Consider the following 13985-nt stretch of genomic DNA (forward strand, 5'->3'; position numbering starts at 1 on the left):
TTTTTGAGGACCGCCCAGCAGAGGTGGAAAGTACTCCCTCCTCCTTCTTCAAGGTAGGAGGGGGTTGGGTTGGGGGGTGCTACCACGACCACCTGTGCTAGTCTACAGGAAGGGGTCCTGGCCAGGGGTCCTACTGGACCATCAGAGTTTAATTTTTAGGTGTCTGGGGTCCACTGCACCATCAGGTCCTCATGTCTTGGGGGGGGTTGGGGTTCACCAGACCACCAGGGCTTTTTTCCTTTGAGTCTTAGCATGTGATTAAGAGCTGTGCCTAATGCACAACTTGAGTGCATGTGCCAGACACTGTTCTTCCTTGGCCCTCCCTAATGCTCAAAATATGCCTAAATTTGCATGTCATTAGTGTTGAGCATTAGGAAGTTCCTTCGCTGCGCTGTTGTGGCAGTATTCTTTCGATGCTGCTCTGCATCTGCCCCTTGTCACACAATAATGTGTGTTTACATCTGGCACTGCTTTTTATTAGTGGCATTACTTTTGAGCATCAGCCCCTTGGTATATGGTAGGATCTTTAAGGTCCTAAACCCAGGGATTCTTATCCATGCCCCCTGCCATCTTCACTTGCTCTCTCTCTCTCACTGCTGTTTTAGTGCATTAAAGTTTCTGTGCTTTTGGAAATTGCTCTCATTAGATAAATAGTAAATAAAGTTTAATTATTTAAATATATGTGATCAAACATTTTTTTACTGACTTGTTCTCGAAGGTCTGACATTTAGATCATGACTGTTGATTTTCTCAAAATCTCAAGTTTGTGTACCTAGTGGCCTTGAAGTTAATTAATTAATTATTATTATTTGGGGGGGGCTGAAAAGTCACATAAGGGCTCCCTAATATTTCTGCACATATCTCTGCACTGGCCGGTCTCGCCCTGTGTCCTGCTCCTGTGCTGGGCCCGGGGCACTGGCACAAAAATACAGGAAGAAGAGAGAGGAGGGCGCAGCGTTCAGCCCCACCTATGAGAAAAACGAAAGAGCGCACGCAATAACGTGAGAAACAGTGTACTGGGATTTGTAGTCCTGGCGACCGCACACACTGTCGCCATTCACGGACGTGTGCGCCTACGGAAACTACATCTCCCACAACTTGTTGCACCTTCAATTTGGAGGGAGCGGTGGCGACCGAGTCTGGGGCAGAAGCGGCAGTATGGCATCTGGATGCAAGATCGGTCCGTCTATTCTCAATAGCGAGTTAGCGTGTCTTGCCTCTGAGTGCGTCCGTATGCTGGACTCCGGCGCCGATTACCTGCACCTGGATGTCATGGATGGGTGAGATAGACTTATTTCCCCTTCATCCGCCCGCTTCCTCTGTTATCCTGTAGTTGAGTTCTTCCGAGCCATTAGAATTTGGATAAGCTGTTTCGTGCCAGTGCTTGATAACATCGAATCAAATAGTAACATCTGGAACGGAGGACGAGCTGACTCCGTCTTCAGATCTGCATGTGAGGCTTTGTCTTTTCTTCTCAAGATACTGCTCTAATGTGGGAGATAAAAGGGACCTCACAGGACTGAATCTAATAGATCGTAGACATTCCCTGTGCTTGTTGTAGTATCTAGGTTTTCTGATTGTGTAGCTGCATCGCCTCACACTTGCTAGGCAGATTATTATTATTTTTTTTTTTTTAAATCTGTGTTGCTTTGCAAACTTCTTTGATGTTTTAATGACATCCTGGTTGTTCGATCGTGAGAGAGAAAAAAAACAGGTTTCACAGAGAACCCTCCCTCTCCCTGTATATATATGGCCACCCTTGCTCTCAGTAAAATACAGGTCAATGGCTCAGGCTAAAGAGCTAGGCCTCTACAAGCAAATGGCTCATAATAAGAGCTGGGCTTCTCTTAAAAATCCAAAGTCATCTCTGATACAAAATACATTTTTCTGCAGCACAAGCTGAACTGAGTTCTCAGGGAGCTGGCACGGGAGGGGGTCCTTTGCTCTTATAAACATGCCTGGGACTGGCATCAGTGAAGAGTCATGAAAGATGTTTTGGGCTAATGAAAGTAGATAAGGGGGGGTAGATGTACGTAGTTAGAGAGTACTCAGAGGGAGGGGGCGCTGAGAATAGCTGAGAGGAGCAGAATGACCGATGAAGTCATCTTGCCACCTGTGCTTTGCACCCCTTTTGTGTATAGTTGGAACCTGGGACCTAATGAAGTCACCCTTATCGGTTCCTTATCAACTGATAAGGGATAGCAAGTTCTGCTGACAAAGCTGGATCCCATTGGAATCCATTGGGTTGAGACAGTATAAAGGAAGCACCCCGAGAAGTGTAAGACAAAGAGAGAGAGAGACAGACGCAGATACAGAGGCAGATGCAGATGCTGATGGAGGAGAGAGACAGAGTACCACCGAGAGCTGATGTGTCGTGTGATTCTGTTCCACTGTATGATTGACTGAATTGCTGGTATCCTCATTATTGGGTAATGTATCAATGCTAATTAATACTAATAAACTATATCTCTTTAATTAAAACTGGGTTCCTCTTTAATTACAGACTTAGCTACGGCTGAGCCTGTACTGAACTGCCATGAGCAGATTCAAGGTTGGGAAAGCTAGATATTTGGAGGGCATATGTAACTTTGCCAAGAGAGATGAGACGGGCCACTGCTTCCGCTGCTTGATTAGCAAAGGCAGATTCTGAGAAAATAAACATCCCCCACCACAATTTTATTTTCTCTGTGGTTTTATTTAGAGATTTAGTGGTTGTAAAGTTTTTCACGCTAACATGGCATTAGGGATCCATTAAATTCGCATAGTGACTGACTTTGAGTATGGTCTCAGCTTTAAGTCATTTTGCCATTTAAGACCTTTACCAGAACGATATTTCGAGCTGCTATTGTAGAGTGCCTGCTAAAATTTACTATACTGCTTACCTAAAAAAAATAATCACAGCGGTTTACAAAATATCATAAAACAATAAATTAATGTAAAACTCATTACAAATAGGACAGAATCCTAATTTATTGTTTGGCTATTTCTTTGATAAGCCTAGTTACAGCTCTGATGTATTCTCTAATTCCGCAGCCACAGGGACATTCAGTGGAACAACTTGCTCAGTGTTTGAAATAAGGGTAGTAACCTCACTATTTTCCAGAGATACTGCACTGGGTTTTGTAGGGCAGCGATGAGGTGAAGCTGCGCCAAAAGGTAGAGATGGGTTGTGGCACAAAGAAAGTTTATTTTATAATGGTTGTCCAGGATTTTGAAATGGGGTATTGAGTGCTCCAGTCATCTTAAGGCTGCACAAAGCGCTGATGACATTATCGGAGAGTCCCTGTAAATTTGAACTTCCTTTTCAAGAAATGATCTCTGTTTTTCAGGCATTTTGTTCCCAATATCACGTTTGGCCACCCGGTGGTGGAGAGTCTGCGGAAGCAACTAGGAAAGGATCCTTTTTTTGGTAAGTACACTGAAATAGTTATGATTTCCTAAACAAAAATAAAAATGTGAATGGGGTAACGATTGTCAGGCCATACCTGTGAATTCATCTTTTTATTATACTTCATAGAAACTTTGTTACCCTTTACAGATGAGTAGTTTGTTATAGCAATGCTTTAAGGTGTGAGTTTGCTTAGGGCATGGAATGAGAAGAAGTACTGTGCTCTGACTTGCCTGTGAGAATAATACCTCTCATCCAACATCATGCTCTGGACCTAACTCTTTGAGGATACAGTCTTAAGGATTTTTAAACCAGATCTATAAATTAGCAGATTATATTAGCCCAAAAGGGCTTTCCAGAGACTGTATTAGAAGATTACCTTCTCTAAAGGTAAGAGGGATCCAACCCTGGATTAACCCAAAGGCAATTGGGAGCTAAAGGTTGGCAAGTGACGTAGTGGCAGGCATGAGCTGTTGATCTTGCTTCTTTTCTTGATATATTGGCTATCAGCAGATAATTCTCAGGAGCAGTGGGTCACAGGAGAAGGTAGTAGTGCCAGAGCTGGTGTGTGTGTGTGTGGGGAAACAGGGCAGCTGGGCCATACAGCTCCAGGGGACCCCCCTGGGTGGGCATGTCTTCCCTTTCTTTCCACCCCTGTCTGATGTTTCCCTCATCTTTGTGGACTACCTTTAAAGTGCATGCAGGGGGTTGCCGGTATGCCAGCAGTTCTAATATGCTGCCCGCAGCCTCCTCGGCGCTTCAGTCCTCCCCTAAATTTCTGCTTAGGTGGACTGTGGCAGCAGAAAGCACCAAGGAAGCCATGGGCAATGTATCAGAATCACTGCCATGTCAGTGACCCTATGCAAAGAACAATGCATTTTAAAGGTAGTCTGGGAAGGTGAGAGAGACATCAGATGGGACGGAGAGAAGGGGAAGACATGCCGGCACATGGGGGCCCTCTGGAGCAGCTGTTTTTAAAGTAGACTGGGGAGGGGGCTCAAAGAGAGGGGTAAATGCTGGACGGGTGGGGGAGAGGTAAAGGGGAAGAAATGATGAGCCCAGAAACAGAAGAGAGGGAGAAAGAGATGATGGACAGTAGGATGGAGGGAGGGAAGAGAAAAGGAGAGATGATGGACCTGATGGTGGTGGATAGGATGGAAGTCTGGAAGAAAGAGAGATGGCTGAACAATGGGATGGAGGGAGAAATGTTGGGTCTGGGGTGGAAGGGAGGGAGAGTTGCTGAACAAGGAGGGGAGGAAAGAGATGCTGCATCAAGGAGGGGAGGGAATAAGAATGGGATTGGGGAGAGAGGAGGATTGATGGACCTATGGGGGGGGAAATGGAAGGAAATGGGAGGCTGGGAATGAAGTGAGATATGGGAAATGGGAGAGTAGAAACTGAGAGCAGATAGAAAATTGATAGCTGAAAATTTAAAAAGAAGAATGGTGAGAGATAACATTTGAGTGGACAGAGGCAGAAAAAAAGGAGGAAATAGCTAAAAGGAAAAAAAAATCAATATATTAGAGAAGGGTGTGAGGGAATGGAAAAAGAAGAGGAGAAAAGAAAAATGGATAGCAGACACTAGAAAGAAAATTAGCAGGAGATGGACAAGAAAGCGGAAAAGAGGAACCAAGTGCCAAGATGATGGAAAAATAAAATGTCCGGACAACAAAGGTAGAAAAAAAAATGTTTTATTTTGAATTTATTAACTGGAACATGTTAGCTTTGGGATATGTGCATCACAAGATGTTACTGTATTTTGCGTTCAGTAGCATACACGGATGATTGGGGGTGGGCACCAAATTTTCTCTCCACCCGAATGCAAAATAGAAATACCTGAGCTGGCAGGGATCCCTAAGCCCCACCCACTGAAGACCACCTCCTCTGATCCGGCAGCCAGAAATCCTCAAGCTCTGCAGCTGGTGGCAGTAATCCTGAGCTGCCACTGCTGCCCCCTCCCAAATGCATGTTTGGTTTTCATGCATTCGTGAAAGCTGAGCAGGCACACCGTGGGGAGAGGGGCGGTGAGGTTATCTCTGAAATTCTGCTGCTTGCTGCAGAGCTTGGAGAGTCACTGGACCTGAGAAGGTGGTCATAAGCTGGTGAGGCTTGGAGATCCACAGCAAGGGAGATGTTAATTTTGGGGGGGCCTCTTTGTGCTTAAGCCACCCATTGTATTTAGTACAGAATGAAGTGCATTTCTGTTTTTGTTTCTCCAGTGTTGCAGTACTTGTCAAATTTAACTTCTTGGGGTTCCCAGTTCAGTTTTGGCATTCATATATGTATTTCTAATTTGTGATCCCTTGTTCTGTAATTGGTGAAGGTTTGTCTGTGCTTGTATGTGAAAAAATCATTTAAAATTGTGTTATATGTGGTGGTAATGGTGAGTGAGCAGAAAGGAGAGGGGATTGAGGGGGGGGGGGGGCCCTTAATTTCTGCCCTGGCCCCAGCATGTCTAATACTGGCCTTGAGTAGTGCGTAGGAAAATAACCTTTTGCCTGCCATTCTAGAGCATTGGCTGTGTTACTTGCTCAGTGCAAGAGAAACATGTAATACTGGAGAGAAAAAAACAAAGGGAAGAAAGAATGAAAGAAGACAAGCAAGGCTCTGGGAAGAAGCAGCAGGGGATCTTGTGCAGATGAGGGAGAAAGAGTAATATACACCATCAAGGTAGGGAAGGAAAAAGTGTAGAAAGATGGGGGTAATGATGGCTGCAGAGGAGGAGAAGAGGGAGGAAAAATCTAGAAAAGAGGGGAAGTACGGTAGTTTCTGAGACACACAAGAAATTGTTATTACACTGATGGGCCCCTTGTGTGCCAATGGAACAATCTGAGGCACCATCATATACCCGAAGACACTGATTGAAGTTTCATTCTTTCACACTTTCTCTACCACTCATTGCTAATCTACTGTTTCAGAGTGGGCAGTTCTGGCAAGTATAAACTTTTCTTGACTCTCAAAATTGGTCCTGACATTTTATAGCCTGTCTTTAGTCTTCTTGGGCCCTGTTTACTAAGCAGCATTATAGACGCGTTAACCATGTACATGCCTACAATATCCCTATAGGCGCCTACATGGTTAGCGCACATGCTAAGTGTAGGCGTGCTATAACACTAATGCACCTTAGTAAACAGGGCCCCTTGTGTCTTGAAACTAACTGAAGAATATTCTGGAAACTTATGCTATGGAATAAGCACGGGACTTTAAAAGAATGTTTCTTTGTTTGGATTAAGATTTTAATTTCATTCTATGGTATTTTTTTTTTTCTGTTTTCTGAGGAAAGTTGGGCCCAGTAGAGATGAAACCCCACTTCCCCCTTTCGCATCTCTCTCCATAGTGTTCTTTTCTTTCCCTGGCTTGGTGATGGCAAATACTAGTATTTAGGTACCCTAAAATTTCAGGATTTCCACAATGATATTTTGGGTGTCCTCATGGCTGGCTTGTCATTAGGCAGACCAGAATGTTGCCCAAAGTAGCAGGTTGTTGAGAAGGGGGGGGGGGGGGCAGAAAAGACTGCTACAGTTAAAGCAAAATAGGTCCTGAGATTGCCCAAAGTAGCAGTTTTTCTTTGGGGGGAGGGGGGCAGAAAAGACTGCTACAGTTAAAGCAAAATAAGTCCTGACAACAAAACAAAGAACCATCAGCATGCACTTTTCCTGCAGGGAGAGTAGGCATATAGCCCCGTTACCCATATGTAAATATACTTTAATTAAACTTTGTTCCACATCTTGTGGCACGGCTGTTCTGGGAGATTTGAGGTTGGGTTAAATATGAATTTTTGAGTTTAAATTATCAAAATGTTGAGGAGGGAGGGTTAGGACAGGGGTGTGCAACCATGGTCCTCGAGGGTCCCAACCCAGTCAGGTATCCAAGATTTTCACAGGTCTCATGCTTATTCTTTGTGGATATCTTGAAAACCTGACTGGGTTTTAACCTTCGAAGACCATGGTTGCCCACCCTTGGGTTTAGGGGCACGAAGACCTGAGTAGGGCACAGTGTTGAAGGTTTTACTGAGGGCTTCTGATGCAGTCCTGAAAACTGTATCTGCTTGTGACACTCGAGGGCCAGAATTTTCCCATTCTTGCATGGCTCCTGCATGTTTGCTGGTAGCACCTGGGATCTTCTAATATTTTTCCAACCCTGTTTAAAAGAAAATGTACGAATGGTCAGTAGCGAAGGTTGAAGCCTTGACGATTGGCGCTACTGCTCACAAGTTTCAAACTTGTGCTAATTCAACCTCCTTTAGTGTGTCTGTTACCGCGTGTCCTGTATGTGCCTGTATTTTCCTGTGTAGCTGGGAAACAAAATGCCTATTTAACAAGATCTGTCTGACAGCTGGTGATGGCATTTTTCTGTACATCATTAGTGATATTGATTGAAGAAAGTTTATAATTTAAGAAAGTTGTGTTGGTATTTGTTGAGGAATGCCTTGCAATAGGCAGTAAATCCTTTATTTCATGCAGGGATGAATCGGATCTATTTGAAGAGATTGCAAATGTTTCAGAATAGTGCAGCACAAGGAATTTTTAGTAAAAACAAAAGAACGATCGTGTGACACCATTGCTTAGGGAGTTGCATTGGTTGCCGTTGACTGCCAGAATAGATTTTAAGCTGGATTTGTCTGGTTCATAAGATTTATTTATTTATTTATTTTTCATGGCAGATGTCTGTTAAATCATATTTCCTTGATTTCCTATTCAAATTTACCACAATCTAAACGCAAATATTATGCAATAGATTTAGCATTTTTGGCAGTTAATAAGATTAAATTTAAACACTATTTTGATACTTCATTTAGGGCCCTGTTTACTGTGTTATAGGCACTTCAGCATCTATAACGTGCGTTAACCGTGTACGTGCCGACAATATCCCCATAGGCACCTATGTGGTTAGCGTGCGCACGCTAATTGTAGACGCGTTAAAAATGCTAACGCGCCTTAGTAAACAAGGCCCTTAGTTATTTGTCAACTAAACTGTGGAATTCACTTTCCTTACAACATCTTGCAATAATGGATTACATATTATTTAGGAAGGTTTTGAAAACAGAATTATTTGAGCAATTATTCAGTGTTTGAATTAGAATTTTATAAGTGACAATTCCTTGTCATCAAGCAGATGCAGCCATTACAGATGGGTTGTGTCCATCAACCAGCAGAGGGAAATAGAGAGCACACTTTTTTCAGTGCCTCATACCAGCTTGCTCCACTACCTCTCCTTCAGTAATCTCTATCTCCCTTAGCAGAGTGGTTGTAGCATCTTCGAGCTCCATAAAAAATCTGCCTGGAGGTGGCTCCTGGCTTGCCAGTTGTTAGCCGGGGTGTTGGAGGCTATAGCAGCTTCACTTTAAAGGCACATAGGTTCGCCCTTTCCCTGCCTTTCCCACTTACCTGAGCCTCCGGAGTTCAATTTACCTCTGCTTTCCTCACAGCGTTAAAAAAAAAAAAAAAAGGAACAGAGGTTTTTCCTTGCCTTTTTCTGTGGGACCGGAGCTGTGATACTCGGTCCAGTGAAGTAAGAGTGTTTTCTGACTCCTCCGGGGTGGGCCAGCGATCGGGGCGATTTTGGCGCGAACCGACATTTTGAATTTTACCGCCGTTTTCGGCGATGGCTGCAGAGAATGTAAAGCGCTGTTCCAAGTGTGGCAAGCGCAGATCAGCAGCGGGGCTCTGTAAATCGGTGCTGTACAGACGTTAGAGCCGGCCCGAGCATGGCGAGCAACGATTCTTCGCGCTCTGAACTGGCAGCGGACTCCATTTTGAATTTACCACATGGCGCGACCTCCGCTGAGACGGAGAGTCCTGAGCCCGGGGGGAGGCCTCGGAGTGAGGCTGATATGAGAGCTACTAGCCTCGGCAGAGATCCGGGTGCCCAGGGTGAGTTTTTCTCCCCTGATTTTGTCTTATTAATGCATAAAGCATACATGCTTAAAAGAGCTCTCCCACAAAGCCCTGCAGGGGCCTCTTCTAATGCCCCCCTGGTGGATTCTAGCCTGGGTATGCCCCTCTGAGGCATTATTCCCTGATAATTGGCAGAATATGAAGCGCAGAAGGGCTCATTCCCCTTCAGAGAGTGCTGTGGAGGCAGTGGAGCAAGCTGGTATGAGGCACTGAAAAAAGTGTGCTCTCTATCTCCCTCTGCTGGTTGATGGACACAACCCATCTGTAATGGCTGCATCTGCTATGACTAAAGGAAAGAAAATTATCACGGTAAGAACCTAATTTTCCCTTCTGTAACCCACTTAGATTCCAAAAGGATATTAGCGGGCTATAAATGAAGGGAATAGAATAGAATGATCAGTGAGCTGGGATAACCTTATGGCTAAAATATAGCTAGTATACTCTGAGGCCTATTTTCAAAGCACTTACACTTACAAAGTTCTATACTAATCTATGGAGCTTTGTAAGTCTAAGTGCTTTGAAAATCAGCCCCTCTGTAATCAGGCAACCTCAGCAGGAAGAGCATTCCTGACAGGTGTGGACCTCTCCCCTGCCCCCCCTTCCAATTTATAAAAAATTCACAGTGATCGGAGTGGAGTTCTTAAATCGCTATCTAGCAGGAGCAGGGGAATTGGGTTTCAGCCAGTGTCATGGACTGTCTAATGCCAGCAAAAAAAAAAAAAATTCACATTTTCATATTTCATTTTTTATTGAATATATCACAGATCTGAATGTCAATCTATGTAGAAAAATAACAGGGGCATATCATAGAAGGTGGCCTGGATTACAAAAATAAAGTATATTTATCATGGGTAGGGAGAACAGTCGGTAAAATTAAAGAGTGTGATAGGGAGGAAGGGTGGTGAGAGAAGGATTGGTGGTGGTGGGGGGGGGGGGGGGGGGGGAGACACAACACAAAGCATCAAGGAATATGTCTTCAAGGCAAATTTAATTTTTTTAAATGAGGCCTCCAAGTGAATGTCTTGCAAAAAACTTTCAAGGAGGTGAAATGATGGAACTGCAGCTCCTGAAATGTCGCTGTATCTAATACTTTCAGGTAAAGCACTTCAGGCACTAAGGAAAAAATCCATTAAATACACCTTTGGATGCTAGTGAAAGCTTCTCAATCTACTTCCCACACTCTCAGTGAGATGTTTGCACCTCCTCATGGCCTCAGAGTCAGAGGGTTGAACAGAGGACACTAGTATAATGATGGTGAGATGTTCATGTTGGCCCTGGGAGACATACTTGCACATAAGGCTTTTTAAATAAAGGTTTTGCAAGGATTAAACAATAATAATTTGGAGGTCAATATTCAAAGCAATTTAATTGGCAAGAAATAGCTTCTGGCCAGTTAAATCGCTTGTTTGGGGCTAACAGCTAATTTTCAGCGCCATTTAACTGGTTAGTGCCACTGAATGTGTCTGGTTAGCGCCCAACATGAAACAGACTTTTATGGGTGCATTAAGAACATAAGCACTGCCACACTGGGCTAGACCAAAGGTTCATCAGGCCCAGTATCCTGTTTCCAACAGTGGGCAATCAAGGTCACTAGTACCTGGCAAGATCCTAGAACAGTAAAAACAGATTTTATGCTGCTTATTCTAGAAATAAGGACTGGATTTTCCCAAGTCCATCTTCATAATGGCTTATGGACTTTTCTTTTAGGAAAGGATCCAAACCTTTTTTAAACCCTGCTGAGCTAACTGCTTTTACCACATTCTCTGGCAACAAATTCCAGAGTTTAATTACTCGAGTGAAAAAAATATTTTCTCCGATTCATTTTAAATTTGCTACTTAGTAACTTCTTTGTTTGGCTTCTAGTCCTCTTACTTTTGGAAAGAGTAAACAAGCGATTCACATCTACCTGTTCCATTCCACTTAGCATTTTATATACCTCTAGATTCACATCTACCTGTTCCATTCCACTCAGTATTTTATATACCTCTATCATATTTCCCCTCAGCTGTCTCTTCTCCAAATTGAAGAGCCATAGCCACTTTAGCCTTTTCTCATAGGGAAGTCATCCCATCCCCTTTATCATTTTGTTTGCCCCTCTCTGTAACTTTTCTAATTCCACTATATCTTTTTTGAGATGCAGAGACCAGAGCTGCACACAGTATTCAAGGTGCGGTTGCATCATGGAGCGATACAAAGGCATTATAACATTCTTAGTTTTGTTTTCCATTCCGTTCCTAATAATTCCTAACAATTCTATTTGGTTTCTTAGCCACCACTACACACTGAGCAGAGCGTTTCAACGTATCATCAATGATGACACCTAAATCCTTTTCCTGGGTGGTGAATCCTAATGTGGAACCTTGCACCACGTTAACTGTTTTGGGTTCCTCTTTCCCACATGCATCACTTTGCACTTGCTTACATTAAATGTCATCTGCCATTTGGATGTCCCTCAGTCTCGTAAAGTTGTCTTACAATTTTTCACAATCCTCTTGCGATTTTAACAACTTTGAATAACTTTTGTGGCCACAGCAAATTTAATTACTTCACTAGTTATTCCCATCCCTAGATCATTTATAAATATGTTAAAAAGCAGTGGTCCCAGCACAGACCCTTGGGGAACCCCATTATCAACCCTTCGCCATTGAGAATACTAGCCATTTAACCCTACTCTCTGTTTTCTGTCTTTTAACCGGTTCTTAATCCACAATAGGACATTGCTTCCTATCCCATGACTTTGTAATTTCCTCAAGAATCTTTCATGAAGTACTTTGTCAAATGCCTTTTGAAAATCCAGATACACATTATCGACTGAGGTGGAGCCAGCACTTGGCTGGTTAAGTGCTGAATAAAATAGGACCACATAGGATTGCACTTAACCAGCTGGCTCCATAAACCCAGAAATTCAATGCCAGATCCCAGATGTGACCCAGAGATAATGCCGGTGTTTTGCTGACTGACGCTAATAGCCGCTGACTGAATATCGGGCCCTTGGTCATGATTTTATGAGACCAATTTAGATAATTCACTTATGGGCCACCTTTCTTTACGTAGCTTCATGGGAGCATGGACATTTGACCTGTTGCTTAGATGTTTAGAGATGTTGCTCATGGAGAAGCTTTTAAAACTTTGCAGTTTGGGTATTGGATCAGTAATTTTGTCAACTAGTCCAAACCTATGTGCAATGCTGGAGAGGCTGTGAGCCAGTGGGACCTGGTGCAGATGATCTGGCCTAGCCTGTTGATTCTTGGAACAGAGTTGGGCACCTGTGGGATTGTTTCCATGCTGTAACCAATTTGTTTCTACTAGCAGAGCAGTGGTTTTGAACTTGGTCCTCAGGACACAGCCATTCAAGATATCCGCCATGAATACGCATGAGAGAGATTTGAATAGCATGAAAACCTGACTGGTTAGGTGTGTCCAGGGAATTGGGTTGAGAATTGTGGCAATAGAGCATGGGATATTTTTCCTCATTCCAAGCCATAGGTGTTTGGAACTGGGCAAAAGACAAGGTGATCTTTTTAGGCATTCTTTACAAAAGAACGCTTTGAGGGTAGGTTTATAATAAGTTGCTTAGTTTGGGAGGCCAAGTAGGCACCTGTTTTGAGGCTGTTTTAGAAAGAGACCTAAATAGCCTTGCAAAACCTGTAGAAATTGTGGCTAAAATGCAGTTGCATATCAAATGTGCATAGGTTTGTATTTTATAACCTCTGCACGTACTTCAAGGCTCTGCCAAACTGTCCCCAAACACGTCTATCCATGGTCGTGTACACATAGATGCCTTCTTTTGACGGCACGTATTTTACATGTAAATTTATGAGGCTTTTTATGCATGAAAAATCTTTTATTGCTCACTTATGTTTTTTATAGCTGTTTGTAAGGAGTGGCCTAATAGTGCTGTGGGCTGAGATCCTGAGGACTGGGTTAAATTCCCACTGCAGCTCCTTGTGACACTCTGAGCAAGTTGCCTAACCCTCCATTGTCCCAGGTATAGTGTGAGCCCACTAGAGACAGAGAAAAGTACCTGTATATAATAATGCAAACCGCTTAAGGCGATATATCAAATCCCTTTACCTAACAGAAAATCCACTGCCTGGATTTTGATAGAATTTGAGATGTAACAGGTGGACCCTAAGAGGAGTTGTAAATTGTGCTCATCAGAACAAATGGATTGGAGGGAGGGTGCTAATGTTTGCAGATCCGATAGCCCCAAGAAGAAGTGGGGAGAGGAAGGAATGCAGGTGTAAATTCTTTGGCAGTTTTATGTGGTTTGAGTGGACCTTCTACTCTACCTAGAGTGCACTGATTTTATAGGGAAGAGTTGGAGTTATAGGGCTACATTTGGTAAATGGTGCTCAAAAATTGGCACTCAATGCTGTTCTGTAATGGGCACTCAAAGCTACAGACCTGCACGGGAACGAGGTTTGTGGGCATCCCGTGGGGACGGAAGCAGTTCCTGCGGGGTTCCCGTGGAAGTGTATGCTGCACGTGCGCCAGCCTCTCACCTACCGAGTACCAAGTTCTTTGAGTGCTGTCTCCTCTTCCTCCTCTTTGCTTTAACAGCACAGATGCGGAAAGTCTCCATTATGGCGGTGGTAGAGACACAAATGGTGACGAAATTCAAAAAGGCATGGGATGAACACTGAGGATCTCTAATTGGATGTGTCGAGTGACGCTTAGGTGGTGACTCTGGCTGTGAT

The 13985-nt window shown here is 43.6% G+C and overlaps 1 protein-coding gene across 1 annotated transcript in view; it reads left to right on the top strand.

The window, feature by feature from the left end:
- Positions 1-1113: 1113 nt before the first annotated feature.
- RPE (ribulose-5-phosphate-3-epimerase) overlaps positions 1114-13985 on the top strand; it is a 55333-nt gene continuing 42461 nt past the window's right edge. Inside the window, exons 1-2 of the mRNA XM_030209125.1 lie at positions 1114-1280; positions 3330-3409. Of these exons, the coding sequence (XP_030064985.1) occupies positions 1159-1280; positions 3330-3409 (202 nt within the window). The 5' untranslated portion in view covers positions 1114-1158. The remainder of the gene's footprint in view (positions 1281-3329; positions 3410-13985) is intronic.

The sequence above is a fragment of the Microcaecilia unicolor genome, chromosome 7 (assembly GCF_901765095.1).
Source record: "Microcaecilia unicolor chromosome 7, aMicUni1.1, whole genome shotgun sequence".
Lineage (NCBI taxonomy): Eukaryota > Metazoa > Chordata > Amphibia > Gymnophiona > Siphonopidae > Microcaecilia > Microcaecilia unicolor.